We start from the raw sequence: 24,455 nt of genomic DNA on the forward strand, positions 1-24,455 counted from the left end.
AGTGTTCTTTTTATAAAAGTTATGTTATGTTGTGAAAATACTCTAATGAAAAACAATGTCCAAAAATAGGCAATATTATTCTCCCAATTTTTTATACCATAGAAATCTCTAGCAAAATAATATAAATTTGTGAAAGTTCAAGAGACTATAAAACTTACCTGTTTTGACATATTTTCTGAAAATATTGCTGACTTTTCTTTTAAAAGTGTGACAAGGTCTTTATAAACTTCACTTTTTCTTTCATAATCAATGTCCCCCTCATCATCTGTTTTGCCCTTTGAGAGAAAAAGTTTGGTGCTGTGATTAAGGTAATAGGAATAAAGAACCTGATAAGTACAGCACAACTGAGCATAGAGACAGATTTGTTCTTTCCCTCCCTTCTGTCTGTCTCTATCTCTATCTCTCATCCATGTGATAGTTCTATTTTTTTTTTAAGATAGAATTTCACTATGTTCCTTAGGCTGGTCTTGAGCTCTTGAGCTCAAATGATCCTCCTGCTTCAGCCTTCCAAGTAGCTTGAGAGGACAGGTGCGCACTGCCATGCCTAGTCATGTGACAGTCGCTGTGCATGAAATGTACAGACTAAACCCTTCTCCCTGAACTTAATATGATCCTTTCATCCATTCACTATCCATTCAGCATCTACTCAGTACCTTCCAAATGCAGGTAGAGAACTCTGCTATTCAGCAGAGAAGAAAGAACTCTGATCCCTTATAATTCTCTACTGTGAAAAATGCACTGTGACATCAAAAGCCTTAGCTGATGAAGTCGTAAAAAGCCTCAAAGGTAGAATGTCACTATAGAAAAGGCTATGTTTCTGTTTATCACATTCTATTCTTGCTCTTCATGTAACAGGGCTCTATGGGTTCATTTTCCAGGGTTACCATCTCTGTGGAACCATCTGTCTCTCCATTCCTCTGCTGCTGTTCCTCTTCCTTCTTATCTCTTTTTTTTTCCTCATTTATTTTTTCTTTCCTATCCTATTATTCTGCCATAACAGATTATGTACATACATACTCGAAACGGCTATCTGTTTTTAATCTTTTTTAACTATTGAATATTCTTGTCATCCTTTTCAATTTTTAAACCTGAGAGGAATACTTAGATTTTTCCATATCAAATCAAATTGTATGTATGTAGATCAACAGCCTTTGATGGAAACAAAAATGCCGTGATTCCCTGCTAGGTCAAAGAAAATCATTCTTTTGCCTATTATTTTCTAATTAGAGATTTTGGGGTTTTTTTAACTATCAAAATTAACCAAAAAGCAAAATTGGGGTCTACCTTCTCTGTGCAGAAATACATGAAGTGTATGCTAAAAAGAAAAGCACCCAATAATAAAGGTGCACCTGAAGAGAGAGATACCTGCAATAACTATGGAAGCCAAACCAGTATTTTGGTATGAACCCAAGCCAAGAGGTAACAGCTCTCCAAGCTGTCCCCTGTAACAGCTGGTCCTCATTGAGGATCTAGGTCCTCCTTGTGGAATTTTGCTTGTAAGTCCAAAATTTGCATTGAAGATATTGAGGATTGCATGTTGCAGAGAAGAAAGCTAACTAAGCTCCTTCTGGGACAGAATTTAAAAAGTCTGATTTCCTCAACACGTTCTCCATCTTTAATATAAACCTGATTTTTACATAATATGTTTCCCAAGACAGCCTTATCTAAGCCACCAGTTTTTCCTTCAAAGCTTGAAAAGCATATTTCCTGCAGCCTCCATTGGTACAGGAGACTGGGGCTTGATCACTATATGATCTTCCTGGAGGGCAACAAGGAGCCCTCCGCCATCTTTCTGCCAGGGGAGCACAGAGGGACCCAATGCACCTGACCACATTACCACGCAGAGTGCAGATCTCTATGCTGAGCATAGAGCATGTGAGACATGTATAGAAATCCTGGACCTGCTTCAACAACCACTGTTGCACTTGCACACAGTCAGCAGTCAAACTATAAGAATTTTATCTGCCATCTCTTCAGAAAGTCAGTGCTGGAACCCCATCTCCTATGTTGTCTCCCTTAAGCTTGAGCATAAGCCCCAATAACATCACCTTTACTTGGTGAGGATTTCTATCTCAAATTGAGCAAAAGAACCCTGGAATGATTGACAACACTTATAGTAGTTATTTCTGTGAATTGGGATGAGACCCAAAATAAAGTGTTCTAATACCGAAGATTCAAAAAGCTATGTGCTGCTTAGTTCAGAGGCCACCCACCCAGACTCTGCTTTGTGATACTTGGACTGGGACTTTGCAATGCTATACTTCTTCTTTGCCAGGTTAGGTTAGATTCAGGAGACAGGAAGCTCAAGACTGAAAGATACAAGAAGGAGGAGGAAGATGCAACTTCCTGTTTGTGACCACTGTCCCTGATGATGTCATTCCGGGAATGGCTCTTTACCCTTGGCATTGGCAATTGCTTTTAGAAGCAACTGTTGGTACCAATTTCCAGTTGTTGTTCCCACAGTCCCACAACCAGACTCTTCACACCCCCTCAGAAATATCACCATCAGCTGAACAGGACTTCATCTTCAATGGTCCTGGTTTCACCTCCAGATTCTCCTCTGAGCTCATCAGGTACCAGCACTAACTGAGTAGCACCAAATCCCCAGAGGTCTGTGTTCCAGTTTCATGGAGACTATCTGGGTTCAGAGGGAATGAGCATAGCCTAGAAGTGGCCCTTTCTCCAGAGGTCTAGGTCCCAGTGTCATGGGACACTTCCTCTAAGCTTTTACATTTGGATAATGCCCTCTGCTTCTCTTTGTCCCTTCAGCTCTTAGGATGGAAGCTGAAGTTATTACTTATGTATTATCTCAGGGTCCTCATTTGCCCTTTCTTTCCTTCAGTGACCATGGAACTAATCCATGGACATGTTATGTTGAGAGTTTAGTTTTATGAAGTGAAATGGATCACTTCGAAGTCTGTTTCTTAGAAGGCTGACTTATATGACCTGAAATGATGAACAATGAAGCTGATTCTGGGACTATTCTGAATTTGCCCAGCAGAACAGCAAAGGAATTTGCTTCATTTCCATGGAACAGAATTCTATTCTCTGTGGTCATCAGAACTCAACGCAAGACATAAACCAGCATTTATGAAGACTTGTGAAGAATATAAGTCAACTGGCTTTAATTATGTTTTTAAGAAATTACTTACACCATTTAAAAACACTCCTTCTGTGCTGCAAGTAATGCACAAAACTTCAACATCGTGGGGTTTTACCAGCACATAACACATCTCCCCATGAATCTGTCGCCAAGGCGGGGCTCGACATCCATTTGAAAATTCATAATCTGAAACCAATCATCAAGTCACTAATAGAAGGTCAACTTCAAGTTTTATAAAATGTGTTGGCATCAACAAGATACTGTAAAAGTTTTAAGTTTTCATTTTCTTAAATACATAACTCTGATGTAGCCAAGGAAAGCATTTTGGAAATGTAGTTATGAAAAAAAGTAAATGAGTAAAATGCATCTGATACAAAACCTGAGGTATACTCAATAGATTCCAAGACTGTTTTTTCTCCTTTTCCTGAAAAACTTTGAAGCAGCTCTATATCCTTCTTAACAGTCACTGGATTTAGACTTATTTGCCTGCAATAAATGTTTAAAAAATTAGCTTAAGCACTTTAAAACAGAATCTACAGGAAATACATGAACATATTCCATTATAATAAAAAGGAATCGCTCTTTTTTTTTGTAATTAAAATTTTAGTTAAACTTAGTCACATTTTAATCTTGTAACAACATTATCAAAACATCAATGAATTAGTGATTTGTGTTGGATGTAACACCAATTATATGCAAATATTCAAATATTCATATCATTTTTAATAATGCCATACTACTAGAAAATACTATAAATATGAATACATTTGGAACTACACAAACTCTGTATGGTATTTGTGCTATGATTTAAGACTTTATCATTGTCTTAAAGAGTCTTTGAAAATAAATAATTTCCATACTTTTTTTGGCATTTTTCCTTTAAAACTTTGAAAGCAACTTTTGCAACTAAGTTTTTGAGATTTCTCTGATAAAAGACTCACAGTGAAATATATTTTAGGGTATGATTGAGAAGGTGCAGATCTAGTTCCTTAAGCAATATGGCAATCTTCATCTTCATCTCATTTTCACGGTCATCATCTGCTTTAATTTTATTAAGGATATTTAAGGCAATGGAGTCTTCTTTCATTTCACCAAATTCGGAGCCCAGGATTTTTACTACTGGGTCTCTGTTACCTGACAAAAAAGAAAGGTAAATAAAAATAATCCTCTTGTCTTCCAGGACAAACACACAAAGACTAACAAATCCATCAAACCCTCTTAAATGTCTATCTTTCATTAAGCTTTCTCTGATTGACCCAACTAGAATTCATCTCTATTATACTTAGGAACTTAGACCTTTCGATGTTTCGCTTGTACTATAGTATCATCTATGTACATTATTTTTCTAACAGAACAAAGACCAAAACGAATTGGGTTCCTCCCCCTGCCTTTGATCCCCTCCTTACTGAAGATGAGGCATTGTTCAGAATAGGCATTCAATTCATTTATTCAGAATATAAATATTAATCTCTTTAAAAGAATCACTTATAGAGCTGTGTCTGTGTGTCGGTGCTCAAGGTTCATAAAGGTTTTCTTTTATAAATAGCATGATCCCTTCAGTCGACAGATCCACTGTCATTCTTTTCCACTTGTTCTAAATGTTTGTATTTTCAATGCCCTTTGATGTTAGAGTTAGAAAAATAAATATAGCCATTTACATATGTACCAATATTATGTACAAAAACTTAAATACAAACTCATGAACAGGGCTGACATAGATGTACAGTTTGAACCTAGAAATGCTGAAAACAGAATTTGGTAACTATCAAAAACAATGTGGTGTGGCTGGCATTGTGGCTCAGCGGTAGAGCACTTGCCTCACATATTCGAGGCACTGAATTCATTACTCAGCACCACATAAAAATAAATAAAATAAAGCTATTGTGTACAACTACACCTAAAAAAATTTAAAAATCCAATGTAGTTGAAATGAGGGAGGAAAAGGTGAAAAACTTGTTTGGAATGAAGCACTTCAAAAAAGATGAAAATTCATATTTCTTGGGACAAGTTAGGGGTTGATGCCAATTGGACTAGTTAAGAAAGTTTGACTTGATTGAAATGATGGTCTTAACCTTCTAACAGGAAATGGCTATGCCACCAAGAAATTGTATTGAAGGCTTAAGACTGAGGAAAGGTGGGGCTGGGGATGTGGCTCAAGCGGTAGCGCGCTCGCCTGGCATGCGTGCGGCCCGGGTTTGATCCTTAGCACCACATACAAACAAAGATGTTGTGTCCGCCGAGAACTAAGAAATAAATATTAAAAATTTTCTCTCTCTCTCTCTCTCCTCTCGCACTCTCTCTTTAAAAAAAAAAAAAAAAAGACTGAGGAAAGGACTGCATGGGTCGGGAGAAGAGAAGCCATGAGAAGGAGACCAAGGAATCAGCCATTGCCCAGCAATTTGACTCATCAACCTGTTATGTCATAAAGATTTGTGAAACCATCCCATTCACAATAGCCTCAAAAAAAAAAAAATACATGGGAATCAATCTAAAAAATGATGTGGAGGATCTCTATAATGAAAACTACTGAACACTAAATAAAGAAATTCAAGAAGACCTTAGAAGATGGAAGGACCTCCCATGTTCTTAAATAGGCAGAATTCATATTATTAAAATGGCCATACTAAAAAAAGTACTACACAGATTCCATGCAATTGTCAACAAAATTCCAATGACATTCTTCATAGAACTAGAAAAGGAAGTCACAAAATTCATTTGGAAAAATAAGAGACGCCGAAGAGCCAAAGCAATCCTCGGTGAGAAAAGTGAAGCTGGAAGCATCACAATCCCAGACCTTAAATTATACTTCAGAGCTATAATAACAAAGATAGCACGATATTCGCACAAAAACAGGCCTGAAGACCAATGGTTCGGACACAAACTCACATAAATATGGCTCCCCATACTAGGCAAAGACACTAAAAACACATTGGGGAAAAGACTGCCTCTTCAACAAATGGTGCTGGGAAAACTGGAAATCCATATGTAATAGAATGAAATTCATCCCATCTCTCACTCCACACACAACTCGGCTCAAAATGGATCAAAGACCTAAGAATTAGATCAGAAACCCTGCACCTGCTAGAAAAAAATGTAGGCCCATCACTCCCACATATCAGGTCAGGAACTGACTTCCTTAATAAGACTTTTAAAACACAAGAAGTAAAATTAAAAATTTCTAAACTGGATGGCATTGTTTTAAAAAAGCTTCTTTATAGCAAAGAAAATAAGAGCATGAAGAATGGGAGAACCTACGAAATGGGAGAAAATTTTTTGCCACCAGCACCTCAGACAGAGCATTAATCTCCAGGATATATAAAGAACTCAAAACACTTAACACCAAAAAAAGCAAATAACCCAATCAATAAATGAGCAAAGGAACTGAACACACGGTTTACAGAAGAAGAAATATGATCAGCGAGAAAATATATGAAAAAGTGTTCAACATCTCTAGCAATTAGAGAAACACAAATTAAAACTACCCTGAGATTTCATCCTACTCCTGTCACAATGGCAATTATCAAGAATACAAGTAACAATAAATGTTGGCAAAGATGTGGGGGAAAATGTACATTCCTGGTGTGGCTGAACATTGGTGTAACCATTCTGGAAAGCAGTATGGAGATTCCTCGGAAAACTTGGAATGGAACCACAATTTGACCCAATTATCCCACTCCTCAGTATATACCCAAAGGACATAAAATCAGCACACTATAGTGACTCGGACACATCAATGTTTATATCAGCTAAATTCACAATAGCTAAGCTATGGAGTCAGTCTAGGTGCCCTTCAACAGATTAATGGATGAAAAAATAATGTATATATACACAATAAAATATTACTCAGCTCTAACGAATGAAATTATGGCATTTGCTGGTAAATAAATGGAACTGGAGATTATCGTGCTAAGTGAAATAAGCCAATCCCCAAAAAAGCCAAAGGCCAAATGTTCTAAAATGTGGATGCTAACACAATAAGGAGGGGGGAGGGAAGAATAGAAGTACTTTGGATTAGATAAAGGGAAATGATTGGAAGAGAAGGGGAATAGGAATATGAAAGACAGTAGAATAAATCGAACATTACTTTCCTATGTTCATATATGAACACACTGTCAGTGTAACTCTACATCATTTATGACTATAAGAATAGGAAGTTATACTCCATGTATGTACAATATGTCAAAATATAACTAACTCTCATATATAACTAAAAAGAACAAATAAAAAAATAAAAAAGAATGACTTTATAATTTGCCAGTAAATGGATGGATATGGAAACTATCATATTAAGTGAAATAAGCCAATCCTCAAAAGCCAAGGTTGAATGTCTTCTCTGATATGTGGAAGCTAATCCACAGTAAGGGGAAGAGTGAGGAAGAATAGAAATTCAGTAGATTATACAAAGAGGAAAGAAGGAAAAGAAGGGGGGATAGAAAAGGGAAAGACATTGGAATGAATCTGACTTAATTTTTCTATGTACATACATGAATACACCACAGTAAATCTTATCCTCGTGTACATCCAGAAGAATGGGATCCTAATTAAGATATATTCCCTGCTTGTATAATTATATTAAACTAGATTGTACTGTTATGTATAACTAAAAAGAACCAATAAAATGTTTAAAAAACATTTAAAAATTCATACTAGGTGAATTCTAAGGGAAGACATAAACCTGACTACCAAATTGCCATGTACTATGCAATTGAGACATGAAATTAAGGATTTCACCTAAACTGTTATAAAATGGACAAAATGTAGGAAAGAATATTTGGTCAAACCAGATATATATATATATATATATATAGCATTCCATGTATTTTGTCTCACCTGTCAACTACCATTGGAATTTAGCTTTACATTTAAGATTTCATCCCTGTTAGGAAAGCAGCTTTGATGTGCATAGAGCCCCCAAATGAAGAGTAGGTTTGAGATAAAAGATGCTGCTATGGTGAGACTGACACCTTTTTTGTTTGTTTGTTTGTTTAAGGACTATCTGCGCATCTCCCACAGAAATGGGCAGAACTCAAGGACCTTGTGTTGGGATCCACTGGTCACATAATTCCAGAAAAGCATCACACAGAGACAACACATTATTATCTATGATTAGGCATTTCTACTGAAAAGAAACATTTATAACACAATTATAGCAGGAAACCAATCCCATTTCTTTTGCATGTTAGATGGTTAGATGATAATGAAAGAAGAAAAATATTTCCTGTCGAGCTGAATGAATATAACTATTCGCAGAAGGCTGTGAGATGCAGTATGGAATATGACTAAGAAAAATGGAAATGGGATGTATTAAGGGCCATCTCTGCTAAAGGAAGAGCCCACATTTCATTTAAAGGAAACAAATGATCATCCATCATAGCAGCATGTCAAGGGAGAGAGTGAATTCAGAAGTTGGTCCTGGAGGTCTATCTCCTCTTCCAATGTGACCTTATAGGCTACCGGCCACTTGGCTTTCCAGTTTAAATCACATGGAAAAATGAGAGACCTACAAGCCTACTAATGGTAAAGGATCAGGCCTTTTATTTTAAAGCCGAAATTTGATATGAACATAGCAGTTTAGCTAAGGAAAATTAATGGCATTCTCATGAGGGGGCACATATAACTTTTCACCTTTAAAATTTTTTTTTTTTAGTTGTAGATGGACACAATATCTTTATTTTATTTATTTATTTTTTGTGGTGCTGAGGATTGGATTCAGTACCTCACACATGCTAGGCAAGTACTCTGCCACTGAGCTATAACCCCAGCTTGACTTTTCACCTTTTAAATGGTAGATTTTTTTTTTTAAGAGAGTGAGAGAGGAGAGAGAGAGAGAGAGAGAGAGAATTTTTAATATTTATTTTTTAGTTCTCGGCGGACACAACATCTTTGTTGGTATGTGGTGCTGAGGATCGAACCCGGGCCGCACGCATGCCAGGCCAGCGCGCTACCGCTTGAGCCACATCCCCAGCCCGATGGTAGATCTTTTTAAAGAGACCTTAGTAAATGACACCCCCCCAACACACACACACACACACACACACACACACACGATTATGCTTCTAAAAGTTCAAATCCCAGACAGGGGCATAAATATCACCTTCAATACACGCTTGTGCTTCCTTCAGCTTTGTGTCTTTGGCAATGGATAACAGGCATGCCAGTTGCCCAAAGCTCCTAACTTTAATTTTTGGTACAGAGAGAAACAGCAAAGGCTGTCCATTCTTATCCAGTTCTTGTGATTCAACTGTTGTTTCACTAAAGATGGAAAGAAAACAAAATGAAAGCTTCATGTTACCTGGATGTCAGTAGAAGTTAAATTTAAGACATTTACACAGATTATTATTATGTCTCATTATAATATGCAAGAAATGTAAGAACTTCTGTTTGGAAACAAATCTATTTTCCTTCTTTGCATACCCACTCAGACACTTAAATCCCCAAACTTACCAGCAATTATAGTGAGCAACAGGACACATCCAGAAAACAAAATGTTAAGCAATTTCCAGAATTCACAATTGAACTCAACTAATCACAGTTTCATTTTTGTTTCTCTGACAGTATGTTGGTTTCTGACATCTTTTTAAAAAAGCACTGGTTCTACTGAACCATTTATGCTTGAGGATTTCTAACGTTATCTTATTTATAAATTGTTTACACCACAGTGATTAGTGGTTAGGAATTTTCTTCTCGACCCTGTATTTATGAAGATAAAAGCTATGACAAAAAGGCAAATTATATCCTCTTTGTGGATTATCTCTCCACTAAACTCACTCATTTGGTTCACCTGAGGATAATGGGCTAAATGGGCTTTTCCTGATCATACGTTATTGGGTCTCCTGGATTTCTTTCTGTCAATTTTATTTTTTTTTTCATTTTAAATTTTTAGGTTGGCATTTAAAAACTATCAAAGCATTTTTCTGGAAATGAAATTTCTACAGATTTCTACCACTTATAACATTGATTAAATTGTCTAGCTTTTTTTAAAATTATACATTGATATCCGTGATTACACCACCCACATATTAAGACTTGATCTAACATAATTGAGTTGCAGATAAGTAGATGTGAAATGTGCCTAGTTCACCAGGAAGAATGAATCTGACAGACCCATATTACTTGCCACTGACACTGTTAGTTTTTTTTGTTACTGGAAAATACTGAAGATACTAAACTTAAAAAGAAGAAAGGCTTTTTTTTTGCCTTATAGTTTCAGAGGTTCCACTTCGTGACCATTTGGCCATGTTGCTTTGGACCAGTGACAAGCCAACATACATAGCAGGGACAGCATGGTAGTGCAATCTGCTCATCTTACAGAGACTGGAAGCAAAAAGAAAGGAAGAAGAGGGGCAAGAGAAACATATCCCCTTCCAGGACATGCCCCTAACCACCTAGCTTCCTTCCACCAGGCTCCATCTCTTAAAAGTTTTACCACCTTGGGGCTGGGGTTGTGGCTCAGTGGTAGAGTGCTTGCCTAGCACATGCAAAGCACTGGGTTCAATCCTCAGCACCACATTAATTAAATAAATAGATAAATAAATAAATGGTCTTACAAATGTATTTTTAAAAAATTAAAAAGTTCTACCACTTCTTACAGGTTCCTAAAACACCAAGCTGAGGACTAAGACACATGGCCCTTTTGGAGACATTAATCCAGAACCAACTCATTATCTCACTAGAATAGAAATAAGCACTTAGGGACTGTGGGAGGCAGAATAATATCCCCTCAAAATGCCCACATCCTAATTTGCCAAACCTGTGAATTCGTTCCCTTACATAGAAAAAGAGATTTTGCAGATGGATCAAGTTAAGGTTCTTGAGATGAGAAGACAATTCTGGATGATATGAGATAGATGTAATCCCAAGTATCCTTATAAAAGGAGAACAGGAGGGTCAGAGTCAGAAGTGAAATGACAATGGAAACAGGTCAGAGTGATGCAGAACCAAGGAATGCAGGGGCCTTCAAGAAACTGGGGAAGGAAAGGACAAATTCTCCTTGATCTTCTGGAAGGAACACAGCTCTGCCAACACATTGATTTTAGCTCTGCAAATTCATGTTAGTCTTCTGACCTGAAGAACGATAAGATAGTAAGCTATTAAATGTGTGGTAATTTGTTACAGCAGCAATAGGAAGCTAATACAGAGACTGTCAGTCTGGCACTATCTGTGGCAGATAAGATACTGCTCTATCCCCAGTACCTCAAATAATAACAAAACAGAGATGCTCAATAACTATCTGTGAATAAATGAAATGCTTCTTGAGTTACCAATGATATGTATGTATATTTTCAACAAAATTCAGCTTATGGAATAAAGGCTTTAGGATTAAGATTTCTTAGAGCCCTGTACCTGAAGGTTAGTCATTTTAAAGGGCTGGTCCCTCAAGGGAAATGGATGATAAGAGGGCTAAGTTGGGAGGATGACCAAATACTAAAAATGTCAAACTACTTCATTGGAGACAGTGAAACTCCTGATGAGAAATTGGAGGACTGAAGTGCCTTCGTGGCATTTTCACTGCTGGTACCCATTGAAGCCCGTACCTTAAAAGAGAAGTGGGAAAGTACCAGCTATAGAGGGGATGCATAAGAGTAAGTTTCAGTTTCCAGCTTCACCATAACTAACATGGGAAGAATGTGCCCTTGGAAAGAAAAACAATGCACCCAGTTTATGAAGCTCAAGAATGTGTTGCTAATGCAATCCACAGTCTTGATAGAAAAACTTTTAAACTGGAATTGGGCTCAAAACATTCATTTTTTTTAAGATTGAGTGATTGTGTAATTCATACCTTCACTACATTGATCAGAAAACAAAGGCCCAGAATGGTATAAATTGTGCTCAAAGTGTGCATTACTGCAGGGACCAGGATCCGCCAATCTAATTTCCAGCTAACATATACTTTGTCCCAACTCATACATATCATTGAGACACAGTGGAATGACATTTGTAAGTAAAACATTTGTAATAACAGAGCAGACATGATTCACAAAACATAGTTCTATCAGAGAAGAAAAGAAAAGAGCAGGTAATAATATTTTTCCCATAGTGATTCTGAATAATTGACCAATTTATATATTTCCCAAGCTGCATTCTAGAGAATCAAATCATCTCAGCTCTCTATACCACCAGTCGATTGTTAGGGTTTGCATCTGAGGTGTCCCCCAAGAAGCTCATGTGTTAGGCATGCAGGAATGTTCATAGATGAATTGATTAGATTATGAAAGCTGTAATCTCATCAGTAGAATTAATCATTTGATAAATTGGTAATGTGAATGGATTACTAGGTGATAACTGCAGGCAAGTGGGGCATGGCTGGAAGTAGGTCACTGGGGGTATGGCCTTGGGGACTGTATTTTGTCTCTGACATGCCTCCCCATCCCCCTCTCTCCTTTTACTTTCTCCTTGCTGGCTGCCAGGAGCTGAAAAGTTTTCCTCTACAAAGTCCTTCCCAGTGTTCTGCCTCACCTCCATCTCAGAGAAATGGACTCAGCTAACCATGAAACCATGACCCAAAATAAATTTTTCTCCTCTAAATTGTTCTTGTTGGGTATTTTGGTCACAGTGATGAAAAACTAACTAATCTAGATGGTATTACCATTGTTTTATGTCATTTGTCTTCAGCTGACAATGAATTGGGGATTCATTCTGAAATGTTTTAGGAAGATTATTAATCTCATTTTTTCTTGCTAAGAACAAAAAGCAATTGTAAATGGGAATAAAAAGACATCTATGATTCTTGTGGAAATGAATGTAAAGATACTTTCCCAAAACAAGTTAAACATGGAGAGATGATGATAGATGTTACTACAGGACAAGTTTGTTGGAAACAATTCTAGAAGAAAAGATGAATTATTCAACATGTGAAAAGTGCTGTGGCTATGCAATTAATAGCAGTCTCCACAAAGGGAAAAAATATAGTGATGAAATGTAAGACTTTTCAATATATGTAAAGGTTCAGTTTAAATTATCAGACGTTCACTCGCCTGATTCAGAAGGCTGATCAAACTTTTATTGGCTTCCACAGAGAATGCATCTGGAGATGTACAAAATCAAATAAGAAATAAGTCCACAAATAAAAACACAGTCTCATCAATATCTTCAGATACCAATACAAAGGGTAGCTTGCCTACTTCACAGACTCAGGGTAGATAAAATTGATTTGTCTCAGAACAAAAGACCTGAGAGAAAGTACATGTGCAAGGAAAAACATTCCTTTATATAAAAACAACCAAGGACATTGTTAAGTGGTGGAAACACAACCAAGGGACTCCAGACTCAAGTCTTTCAGGATGACTTTGTCCTTATGCACAGACACACAGAATTCAAAGGAAACAGCTTCCTCACTTCAAGTAAATATATAAATAGTGCACTGAGGATCAGAAGCTAAGCCAGATGAATTCAGGTAAACCAAAGGAGCAAAGAATGAACTACTAATGGGGCTATTTTAATAATAGTTTCTTCTAGACCATAAGAGCATCTCTGGTTTATCTCCTTTGCTTTGTAACAAACACCAAGTGGTTACACATTGCTGAACATCCTTGGGGTTGGTGCACAGAACAAGAGGTACAGTCAAGACCTGGATGCAGAAGCATTTGATACTTTGGTTATCACCAAAACCTCAGCTGTATCTTTTGCATTCTTTGAAGCAAGCAGTACCTATCAGGTTTTCATCAGAGTCACACAAACATGTATTCCTTCCAATACAATAAATAAATACCAAACTTCTTTCATCATCAACATCAAAGATAACATCAATCAAGGTCAAAAATTAAAGCAATGGCTAGAAAAATTACACGAAGAAAAAGCTGCATAGTAAATCTTACAGAAGACAATCAGGGAGCAATTGTTTCAAAACATACATGGTATCAAAACACCTTGCTTAGGATGGAATATTGTGCATAAAGATTATGCAGAGATACAATTACAAAATAAAGCAAAAAGAACTTGGACAAGGATAGAGAAGGAAAAAAAGTGACACATTTGAGGAGTGTGTTACTTCCACAAAATTAGTAGGCAGATGTGGTTGTGTTTGTACTTGGAACACAGAATGAGTGCAGAAGCCAGATACAGTGACAATCTTGATATTCTTTTCTGTCATCTGCTTTAAAGTCATCTTTGTACAAAGTAGTTAATGTGTTTTTAATTGGTTTTGCAGATGAGTTCATCCTTCAAAGGTAAGAAAAAAACACTGAACTTAGTTGGGATCAATGAAGCCTCAGGTAATGACCAGCGCTTTGGGAAAAAGTGACCCTTGGAAGAGTCAGACATAAAATACAACAATAACTTTGTTCTTGGTTCTTTGTTCAAAGAAAGAAGACCAATATAAGAACTAAAGAGCTCTTAAATGTGGTTCAAGAATGTGTTTTAAGTTCTAAAAATGAATTTCTGACCTTATTGTCACAAATATAATCCCAAAGGGAAGAAGGAGGAAAAGCACAGGAACCTTTGGCCAGCTAGGGGACTGTTTTTGAAAAGGTCAGATTTGAAAAGTGTATTTGCAAAACCAAAAGTGGCCAACCAAGGAAGTAGACAAGAGAACACAATAAACGGAGGCTGCATCCCTGCTAAAGTAACTATCCATTTGCTTACTTACTCATTATACAATCTAAATGTATATATGTGTACTTGTATGTATGTATATATATATATATATATATATATATATATATATATATATATATATATATGTATCTATGTATGTTTATTTATTTACTTATAATCAAAAAAGATGAATTCATACCACTTGTTCAAGCTGGTGGTAGGATTTTTTTTATCCCATATTCAAAAGGATCTCATTTAAGAAGAGCACTAATTATGTTGTCTCATTCTTTTTTTTTACCTTTTTTTTATTGTTGGTCATTCAAAACATTACATAGTTCTTAATATATCATATTTCACAGTTTGATTCAAGTGGGTTATGAACTCCCATTTTTACCCCATATACAAATTGCTGTATCACATCAGTTGCACTTCCATGATTTACATATTGCCATTCTAGTGTCTGATGTATTCTGCTGTCTATCCTATTCTCTACTATCCCCCCTCCCCTCCCCTCCCCTCCCCTCTTCTCTCTCTACCCCCTCTACTGTAAATCATTTCTTCCACTTGTATTATTCTTCTCTTACCCCTCATTTCCTCTTATATGTAATTTTGTATAACCCTGAGGATCACCTTCCATTTGCATGCAATTTCCCTTCTCTCTCCCTTTCCCTCCCACCTCTCATCCCTGTTTAATGTTAATCTTCTTCTCAAGCTCTTGGTCCCTACCCTGTCCTTGGTTACTCCCCTTATATCAAAGAAGTCATTTGGCATTTGTTTTTTAAGGATTGGCTAGCTTCACTTAGCATAATCTGCTCTAATGCCATCCATTTCCCTCCAAATTCTATGATTTTGTCATTTCTTATTGCAGAGTAATACTCCATTGTGTATAAATGCCACATTTTTTTAATCCATTCATCTATTGAAGGGCATCTAGGTTGGTTCCACAATCTTGCTATCGTGAATTGTGCTGCTATGAACATCGATGTAGCAGTGTCCCTGTAGCATGCTCTTATTAGGTCTTTAGGGAATAGACCAAGAAGGGCAATAGCTGGGTCAAATGGTGGTTCCATTCCCAGCTTTCCAAAAAATCTCCATACTGCTTTCCAAATTGGCTGCACCAATTCACAGTCCCACCAACCATGAACAAGTGTACCCTTTTCCACGCATCCTCTCCAGCACTTGTTGTTGTTGGACTTCATAATGGCTGCCAATCTTACTGGAGTGAGATGGTATCTTAGGGTGGTTTTGATTTGCATTTCTCTGACTGCTAGCGATGGTGAGCATTTTTTCATGTACTTATTGATTGATTGTATATCCTCCTCTGAGAAGTGTCTGCTCAGGTCCTTGGCCCATTTGTTGATTGGGTTATTTGTTATCTTATTGTCTAATTTTTTGAGTTCTTTGTATACTCTGGATATTAGGGCTCTATCTGAAGTGTGTGGAGTAAAGATTTGTTCCCAGGATGTAGGCTCCCTGTTTACCTCTCTTATTGTTTCTTTTGCTGAGAAAAAACTTTTTAGTTTGAGTAAGTCCCATTTGTTGATTCTAGTTGTTAACTCTTGCGCTATGGGTGTCCTATTGAGGAATTTGGAGCCCGACCCCACAGTATGTAGATCATAGCCAACTTTTTCTTCTATCAGACGCCGTGTCTCTGATTTAATATCAAGCTCCTTGATCCATTTTGAGTTAACTTTTGTGCATGGCGAGAGAAAGGGATTCAGTTTCATTTTGATGCAAATGGATTTCCAATTTTCCCAGCACCATTTGTTGAAGATGCTATCCTTCCTCCATTGCATGCTTTTAGCCCCTTTATCAAATATAAGATAGTTGTAGTTTTGTGGATTGGTTACTGTGTCCTCTATTCTGTACCATTGGTCTACCCGCCTGTTTTGGTACCAGTACTATGCTGTTTTTGTTACTATTGCTCTGTAGTATAGTTTGAAGTCTGGTATCGCTATACCGCCTGATTCACACTTCCTGCTTAGCATTGTTTTTGCTATTCTGGGTCTTTTATTATTCCATATAAATTTCATGATTGTTTTATCTACTTCTACAAGAAATGCTGTTGGGATTTTGATTGGTATTGCATTGAACTTATAGAGGACTTTTGGTAATATCGCCATTTTGATGATGTTAGTTCTGCCTATCCATGAACAGGGTATATTTTTCCATCTTCTAAGGTCTTCTTCTATATCTCTCTTTAGGGTTCTGTAGTTTTCATTGTATAAGTCTTTCACCTCTTTTGTTAGGTTGATTCCCAAGTATTTTATTTTTTGGGGGGATATTGTGAATGGAGTAGTTGTCCTCATTTCAGTTTCAGAGGCTTTGTCGCTGATTTACAGGAATGCATTTGATTTATGCGTGTTGATTTTATATCCTGCCACTTTGCTGAATTCATTTATTAGCTCTAATAGTTTCTTTGTAGACCCTTTTGGGTCTGCTAGGTATAGAATCATGTCATCTGCAAATAGTGATAATTTAAGTTCTTCTTTTCCTATTTTTATGCCTTTAATTTCTTTCGTCTGTCTAATTGCTCTGGCCAGTGTTTCGAGGACTATGTTGAACAGAAGTGGTGAGAGAGGGCATCCCTGTCTTGTTCCAGATTTTAGAGGGAATGCCTTCAATTTTTCTCCATTCAGAATGATGCTGGCCTGTGGCTTATCATAGATTGCTTTTACAATGTTGAGGTATGATCCTGTTATCCCTAATTTTTCTAGAGTTTTGAACATAAAGGGATGCTGTACTTTGTCGAATGCTTTTTCTGCATCTATCGAGATGATCATATGGTTCTTATTTTTAAGTCTATTGATGTGGTGAATAACATTTATTGATTTCTGTATATTGAACCAGCCTTGCATCCCAGGGATGAATCCTACTTGATCATGGTGTATAATTTTTTTGATATGTTTTTTAATCCGATTCGCCAGAATTTTATTGAGGATTTTTGCATCTAGGTTCATTAGAGATATTGGTCTGTAGTTTTCTTTCTTTGAAGTGTCTTTGTCTGGTTTAGGCATCAGGGTGAGGTTGGCCTCGTAGAATGTATTTGGAAGTTCTCCCTCTTTTTCTATTTCCTGAAATAGCTTGAAAAGTATTGGTATTAGTTCCTCTTTAAAGGTTTTGTAAAACTCTGCTGTATACCCATCCGGTCCTGGGCTTTTCTTAGTTGGTAGTCTTTTGATGATTTCTTCTATTTCCTCTATTGTTATTGGTCTGTTTAGGTTGTCTATATCCTCCTGACTCAATCTGGGAAGATCATATGACTTAAGAAATTTATCTATGCCTTCACTATCTTCTACTTTATTGGAGTATAAGGATTCAAAATAATTTCTGATTATCATCTGTATTTCTGAAGTGTCTGTTGTGATATTGCCTTTTTCATCCCGTATGCTAGTAATTTGAGTTCTCTCTCTTCTTCTCTTCGTTAGCATGGCTAAGGGTCTGTCGACTTTATTTATTTTTTCAAAGAACCAACTTTTAGTTTTGTCAATTTTTTCAATTGTTTCTTTTGTTTCGATTTCATTAATTTCAGCTCTGATTTTAATTATTTCTTGCCTTCTACTTCTTTTGCTGTTGCTTTGCTCTTCTTTTTCTAGGATTTTGAGATGAAGTATGAGATCATTTATTTGTTGGTTTTTTCTTTTTTTAAGGAATGAACTCCAAGCAATGAATTTTCCTCTTAGAACTGCTTTCAATGTGTCCCATAGATTCCGATATGTTGTGTCTGTGTTTTCATTTAACTCTAAGAAGTTTTTAATTTCCTCCTTGATGTCTTCTAAAACCCATTGATCATTCAGTAACCTATTGTTCATTCTCCAAGTGATGCATGATTTTTCCTTCCTTCTTTTATCATTCATTTTCAGTTTCATTCCATTATGATCAGATAAGATGCATGGTATTATCTCTACTCCTTTATATTGTCTAAGAGTTTCCCTGTGACATAATATATGATCTATTTTTGAGAAGGATCCATGTGCTGCTGAGAAAAAAGTGTAACTGCTTGATGTTGGGTGGTATATTCTATATATGACAATTAAGTCTAGGTTATTAATTGTGTTATTGAGTTCTATAGTTTCCTTATTTAACTTTTGTTTGGAAGATCTGTCCAGTGGTGAGAGAGGTGTGTTGAAGTCTCCCATGATTATTGTATGGTGGTCTATTAGACTCTTGAACTTGAGAAGAGTTTGCTTGATGAACATAGCTGCACCATTGTTTGGGGCATATATATTTATGATTGTTATGTCTTGTTGGTATATGGTTCCCTCGAGCAGTATGTAGTGTCCCTCTTTATCCCTTTTGATTAACTTTGGCTTGAAATCTATTTTATTAGATATGAGTATGGACACTCCTGCTTGTTTCCACAGTCCATACGAGTGATATGATTTTTCCCAACCTTTCACCTTCAGTCTATGTATATCTTTTCCTATCAAATGCAACTCCTGTAGGCAGCATATTGTTGGGTCTTGTTTTGTGATCCATTCAACTAGCCTGTGTCTCTTAATTGGTGAGTTTAAGCCATTAACATTTAGGGTTATTATTGAGATATGGTTTGTTCTTCCAGCCATATTTGTTTATTAATGTTACTAAACCTGATTGGTTTTCCTCTTTGATTACTTCCCCCCCTTTACTGTCCTACCTCCCACTGTTGGTTTTCATTGTTATTTTCCATTTCCTCTTCCTGTAATGTTTTGCCAAGGATATTTTGAAGAGATGGTTTTCTAGCTGCAAATTCTTTTAACTTTTGTTTATCGTGGAAGGTTTTAATTTCATCTTCCATCCTGAAGCTTAATTTCGCCGGATACACGATTCTTGGTTGGAACCCATTTTCTTTCAGTGTTTGAAATATGTTATTCCAGGATCTTGTAGCTTTCAGAGTCTGTGTTGAGAGATCAGCTGTTATCCTGATTGGTTTACCCCTAAATGTAATCTGCTTCCTTTCTCTTGTAGCTTTTAAAATTCTCTCCTTATTCTGTATGTTGGACATCTTCATTATAATGTGTCTAGGTGTGGATCTCATGATTTTGCACATTCGGCGTCCTGTAGGCTTCTAGGATTTGGGATTCTGTCTCATTCTTCAAGTCTGGGAAGTTTTCTCATATTATTTCATTGAATAATAGATTGTTTATTCCTTTGGTTTGGAGCTCTGTGCCTTCCTGTATCCCAATGACTCTTAAGTTTGGTCTTTTAATGTTATCCCATATTTCTTGGATGTTCTGCTCATGGTTTCTTAGCAGTCTTGCTGAGCTGTCTATGTTCTTTTCAATTTGAAATACTTTGTCTTCATTGTCTGATGTTCTATCTTCTAAGTGATCTACTCTGCTGGTAGTATTCTCAATTGAGTTTTTAAGTTGGTTTATTGCTTCCTGCATTTCTAGGATTTCTATTTGTTTGTTTTTTATTACCTCTATCTCCCTGTGTAATTGATCTTTTGCTTCCTGGATTTGTTTATGTAGTTCCTTGTCAAAGTGATCTTTCATTGTCTGATTTTGCTGTCTCATGTCTTCCTTGAGACTCCAGATCATCTGAAGCATGTATATCCTGAACTCTTTATCTGACATTCCATCTGTTGCAGCTATTACCTCTTCTAAAGTTGAGTTGACCTGCATTGCTTGTGGTCCTTTCTTTCCTTGTCTTTTCATACTGCTCGCGTTTCTTTCTGCTTGGTGAAACTGTTGTGTTTTTGAAATTTTCCCCCTATTTATTTATATTGCTCTTGTAGAGTTGGAAAATCTCCCTTGCAGGGCAGGTAGTGGCTGTGCTCCTCCTCTAATTAGGGTGGTCTCTCTACCACGCTGGTCAGTCGCAGGTCTGCTCACCCTGCGGGCGCGGGCGGCGGCTCTGCTCTGCCTGCACTCCAATTGTGGTGATGTAACTACCACGCCCTCGGGTCGTTGGTCCTGATCCGGATGTGGGAGGCGCCTCTGCTCCGCCCCTACTCCAATTGGTGTGACGTGTCTACCATGCTGGCAGGCCTCTAGGCCTGTTCCGCCGGTGGGTCGCAGGACTGCCTACCTTGCGGGCTCGGGCGGCAGTTCTGCTCAGCCCCCACTCCAAATGGGGCTGCCTGACTGCCTCTCCAACGGGTCGCTGGGCCTTTTCCGGACATGGGCGGTGGCTCTGCTCCACCCCCACTCCAACCAGTGTGACGTGACTGCCTCGGTGCTACGTGTCCACCACACTGACAGGCTACCGGGCCTGTCCTGCCAGTGGGTCGCAGGTCTGCCTACCTTGCAGGCTCAGACGGCGGCTCTGCACAGCCCCTACTCCAAATGGGGTGACTTGGCTACCGCGCCATCGGGTCGCTGGTCCTGTTCCAGGTGTAGGCGGCTACTCTCTTCGGCCCCAGCTGCAGTTGGGGTGTCGTGATACCACGCCGGCGGGTCACTTGGCCTGTTCTGGGCGCAGGTGGCAGCTCCACTGTGCCCCTCTGGCCCCCACTGCACCCAGCAGGACCCGGACCGAGAAGCAGTTACCACGGGTTCCCCGTCCCTGGGCCAAAGTAGCTCCGGGAGCCAGAACCCGGCCTCTCCGAGCCCGGTGCACGCTCTGCTAGGAGCAGGCTCCAAGGAACGATCTCCATGGGTTCCCCAGCCCTAGGCCAAAGCAGCTCCGGGAGCCAGAGCCCAGCCGCTCCAAGCTCTCCAAGCTCGGTGCACGCTCTGCTGGGAGCAGGCTCAAAGACACAGTCCCCACGGGTTCCCCAACCCTGGGCCAAAATTGTTCCGGGAGTCAGAACCCAGCCGCTTCGAGCTCGGTGCACTCTCCACTAGGAGCTGGCTTCAATACGAAGTCTCCACGGGTTCCCCAGCCCTGGGCCAAAGCAGCTCTGGGAACCAGAACCCGGCCGCTCTGAGCTCAGTGAACGCTTTGCTAGGAGCGAGCCCCAAGGAGTATTCTCCACAGGTTCTCTAGCCCTGAGCCTGAGCGATCTGTCTGCGAGACGCAGGCAAATGCCAGCCTGAAATCACCTGTTCCGTAGCTGAATGAGCTGAGATCAGAAGAAAACAGGGATGATTCCATCAGCTCTCCAAGATGGCGGCCGCTGTCCTCCTCCGTGGTCCGACTGGTGTCGAGAACCGAACTGGACTGCTTCTCTCCTCCGTCTCAAAGCCAGAACGGCCATTGCACCGCTGGCAGCAGCCCCCAGAATCTGCATCGCTGCACCCCCGCTCCGGCACCTCGCCGCTTCCCAGCGCGCGCCGCAGACTCCAGCCGCGGGGCGATCCCGTCTCATTCTTATATTGAGCAAAATTCACCACTCTCCCCATCACTACAGGAAATGAAATTTAAATACAAGAAGAGATTTTCGTCTATATCAGAGGTCACAAAACCAGTGACTGACATCTGACAGATAATTTGGATAGATGAACAGGCCAAGCATGAGGCAGCAGTGAATGCTGGGAATGGTGACCTGGAGAATGTGTCCTCTATCAAAAGAAACTGAAATTTAAATTTGAAAAATACATAAACACTACGTTGGCCAACTGAGGTATCCTCAAATTTCATCTGAGTGCCTCCAGTTTACAATCCCTTGTTGAGAGGATTTCTGAGATTCGAAGAGGGTACATGACTTGTGCAAAACCCACAATCAGTCAATAAAAATAGAGACAATGATGATATTAAATTCTAGAAGTAATGAAATGGCTTACCTGAAAAAATAACCTGATTGAAATGCTGAGGGCTTCAAATCTGTATTCCATTCAAGTGGTTCTACAAAAACAAATTTTGCCTCTTGGGGATATTTATAAATAAAATGTTCCACAAACACAATAATTTCTTTCAATATCTCCTCGTTCAGGGGGGTAATCTCCAGGGTTCCAGTGCCATAACCCGCAGCAGTCCATTGTGCAGATCTTGTGAGTGCCACACCCATGGGAACAGCTAATGCTGGGATCTGAGCTCACACTCTGTAGGAGTAGAAAGAGTTAGAGCAGGGAAGAGCATCCACATTTCCCCTGGAACATTTTCCAAGATTTTAAACCAGTATAACCCAACCCACATTCTGTCTCTTCATCTGAGAGGCTCCGTTTTTAATTATCTAATTACTCTTCAATTCAATAAAATAGGTTTACAGTAAATAATGAAATAAATAAATAAACCTGACCAGAATCAAAGGACTTTCCAATATCTGCCTGCTCTGAAATTAATAACTTCTTTCTAAGAGTCTCAGGCCTAAGAAGGAGAATTCAAACAGCTGGAAAGAAAACCCAAACAGAAAATTCAAAGAGTGGAAAAAGAACTGGAGGTGGCTGGCAGCAAGTGCCTTGCTTCACACAGCTCTGCTGGGGTGCTGGAGGTTTGAGTGAGAAGTGCTTATTTGATGTGGGCCAGACATCATTTAGAATTATACTGCGACTTCTGTAAGTTCCCCCGAGTGCCTTTTGAATTAATAAGAAACAGGATAAGAATGAAATTGTGAAGTATAACTTTAATTTTTTCTGAAAGTCAGTATAGAACATATTGATCCTATCATCAGAATATTTTCACAATCCAAATTTTATATCCCCTGCCCGTTCATATTGCACAGAATGAAAAAAAATTTTATTGTGATTCACAACTTTTTTGAGAACAAATGTGACAGAAACAAGAAGAGAAAGTCTTCTTGGACTGTTATCTAAATTGGCTATCAAAAACAGTCTAACAATAATATTAAAAACCAAAATTCAAATGAAATAAATTTCACCTTGGCTAAATCAAAATTTAGTCTTTAAAAGATCTTTTTAAAGATGACATTATCTGTGACATTAAATAGGAATCAATTTTGAAAACAAGTTCTGATGTTAATTCATAATAGGTATTTATGTTTTCAAATAAACTATACTTGTGTGTGTTCTCATTTATAATAATACTGATCATTAAAATCTTCTTTCCTGAATACTAGATAAATGGTTACAAAGTTAAATATCGAATATATTCAGGTTTTTTATCCATTATTATTACAAAGGTCCAGAAATATAAGATTCTACAGAAATTACTTGGAGATTAAATTTTCCATAGTGTATTAAATCGTGAAATCCAATAAAAGGATTTCAGCACTCTAAAAAAGGCACTAATTCCTACTCAGAAGCAGTATAGAAATATTATAAAGGTATCTAGTTACCAAAATGAAAGAAAGAGAACACCAATGGCATTTAGTGATGAAGATGAAGAATGCCCAATGTCCTTTTGTGTAGGACAATAACCCAAGAGGAAGAATTCTGTTGCAACCTAAAAGTATCTAGTCAGAGAAAAACTTCAGATAAGCAATATGTGAGCCTGGAATTTTTCGTACTTTGCAAAAATCACCAAGTATTTTTTCCCAGTTTTAACATACATAGCATAACATGCTGAATTTTCCAGGATTGTAACTGTCATATAAATGAAAGGAAGACTGTACATATTTCATTTTACCAAGAGCTCAGCATTTTGGAAAGGCATGCTATTGGTGGCAATGTTATGGACAAAATTAAAGTTGCAATGACAGACTTCAATCAGCCTGCATTTGGCCTAAGTAGCATCTGAAAACTTTCTTATATATTCTAGTGTAGTGGTACCTAAGCATTTATAATTATTTTCCTTTCAATTTTCCTTTTGCAATTAGAGTATTATCAATATTTCAAACTATATTACATATGTAGGATTATTATATATGACCTTGATTTCAGAATAGTATTATAGAATATTTATTACAAAAAAAAACAAGTGTTGGATCAGATAGACTTGAAACAACTGATCAAGATAGATAGCACTAGTGAAATACAATATAAATATAATTAGTGTACAATTTTTTTGTTATTTTGTTTCTATTGTTAATTGACAGAAAATGTTTTAGATTCAAATA

At 37.9% G+C, this 24,455-nt stretch overlaps 1 protein-coding gene across 1 annotated transcript in view; it reads right to left on the minus strand.

The window, feature by feature from the left end:
- ODAD2 (outer dynein arm docking complex subunit 2) overlaps positions 1-24,455 on the minus strand; it is a gene marked incomplete at its 3' end in the record, with an annotated part of 183,749 nt that overhangs the window by 157,499 nt on the left and 1,795 nt on the right. Inside the window, exons 2-7 of the mRNA XM_081298031.1 lie at positions 22,285-22,542; positions 9,198-9,355; positions 4,045-4,237; positions 3,483-3,589; positions 3,153-3,289; positions 159-275 (exon numbers count right to left, since the gene is read on the minus strand). Coding sequence (XP_081154157.1) covers positions 159-275; positions 3,153-3,289; positions 3,483-3,589; positions 4,045-4,237; positions 9,198-9,355; positions 22,285-22,508 — 936 coding nt within the window. The 5' untranslated portion in view covers positions 22,509-22,542. The remainder of the gene's footprint in view (positions 1-158; positions 276-3,152; positions 3,290-3,482; positions 3,590-4,044; positions 4,238-9,197; positions 9,356-22,284; positions 22,543-24,455) is intronic.

Source organism: Spermophilus citellus (genome assembly GCF_964194105.1).
Source record: "Spermophilus citellus genome assembly, chromosome: 6".
In the NCBI taxonomy this organism is placed as follows: domain Eukaryota; kingdom Metazoa; phylum Chordata; class Mammalia; order Rodentia; family Sciuridae; genus Spermophilus; species Spermophilus citellus.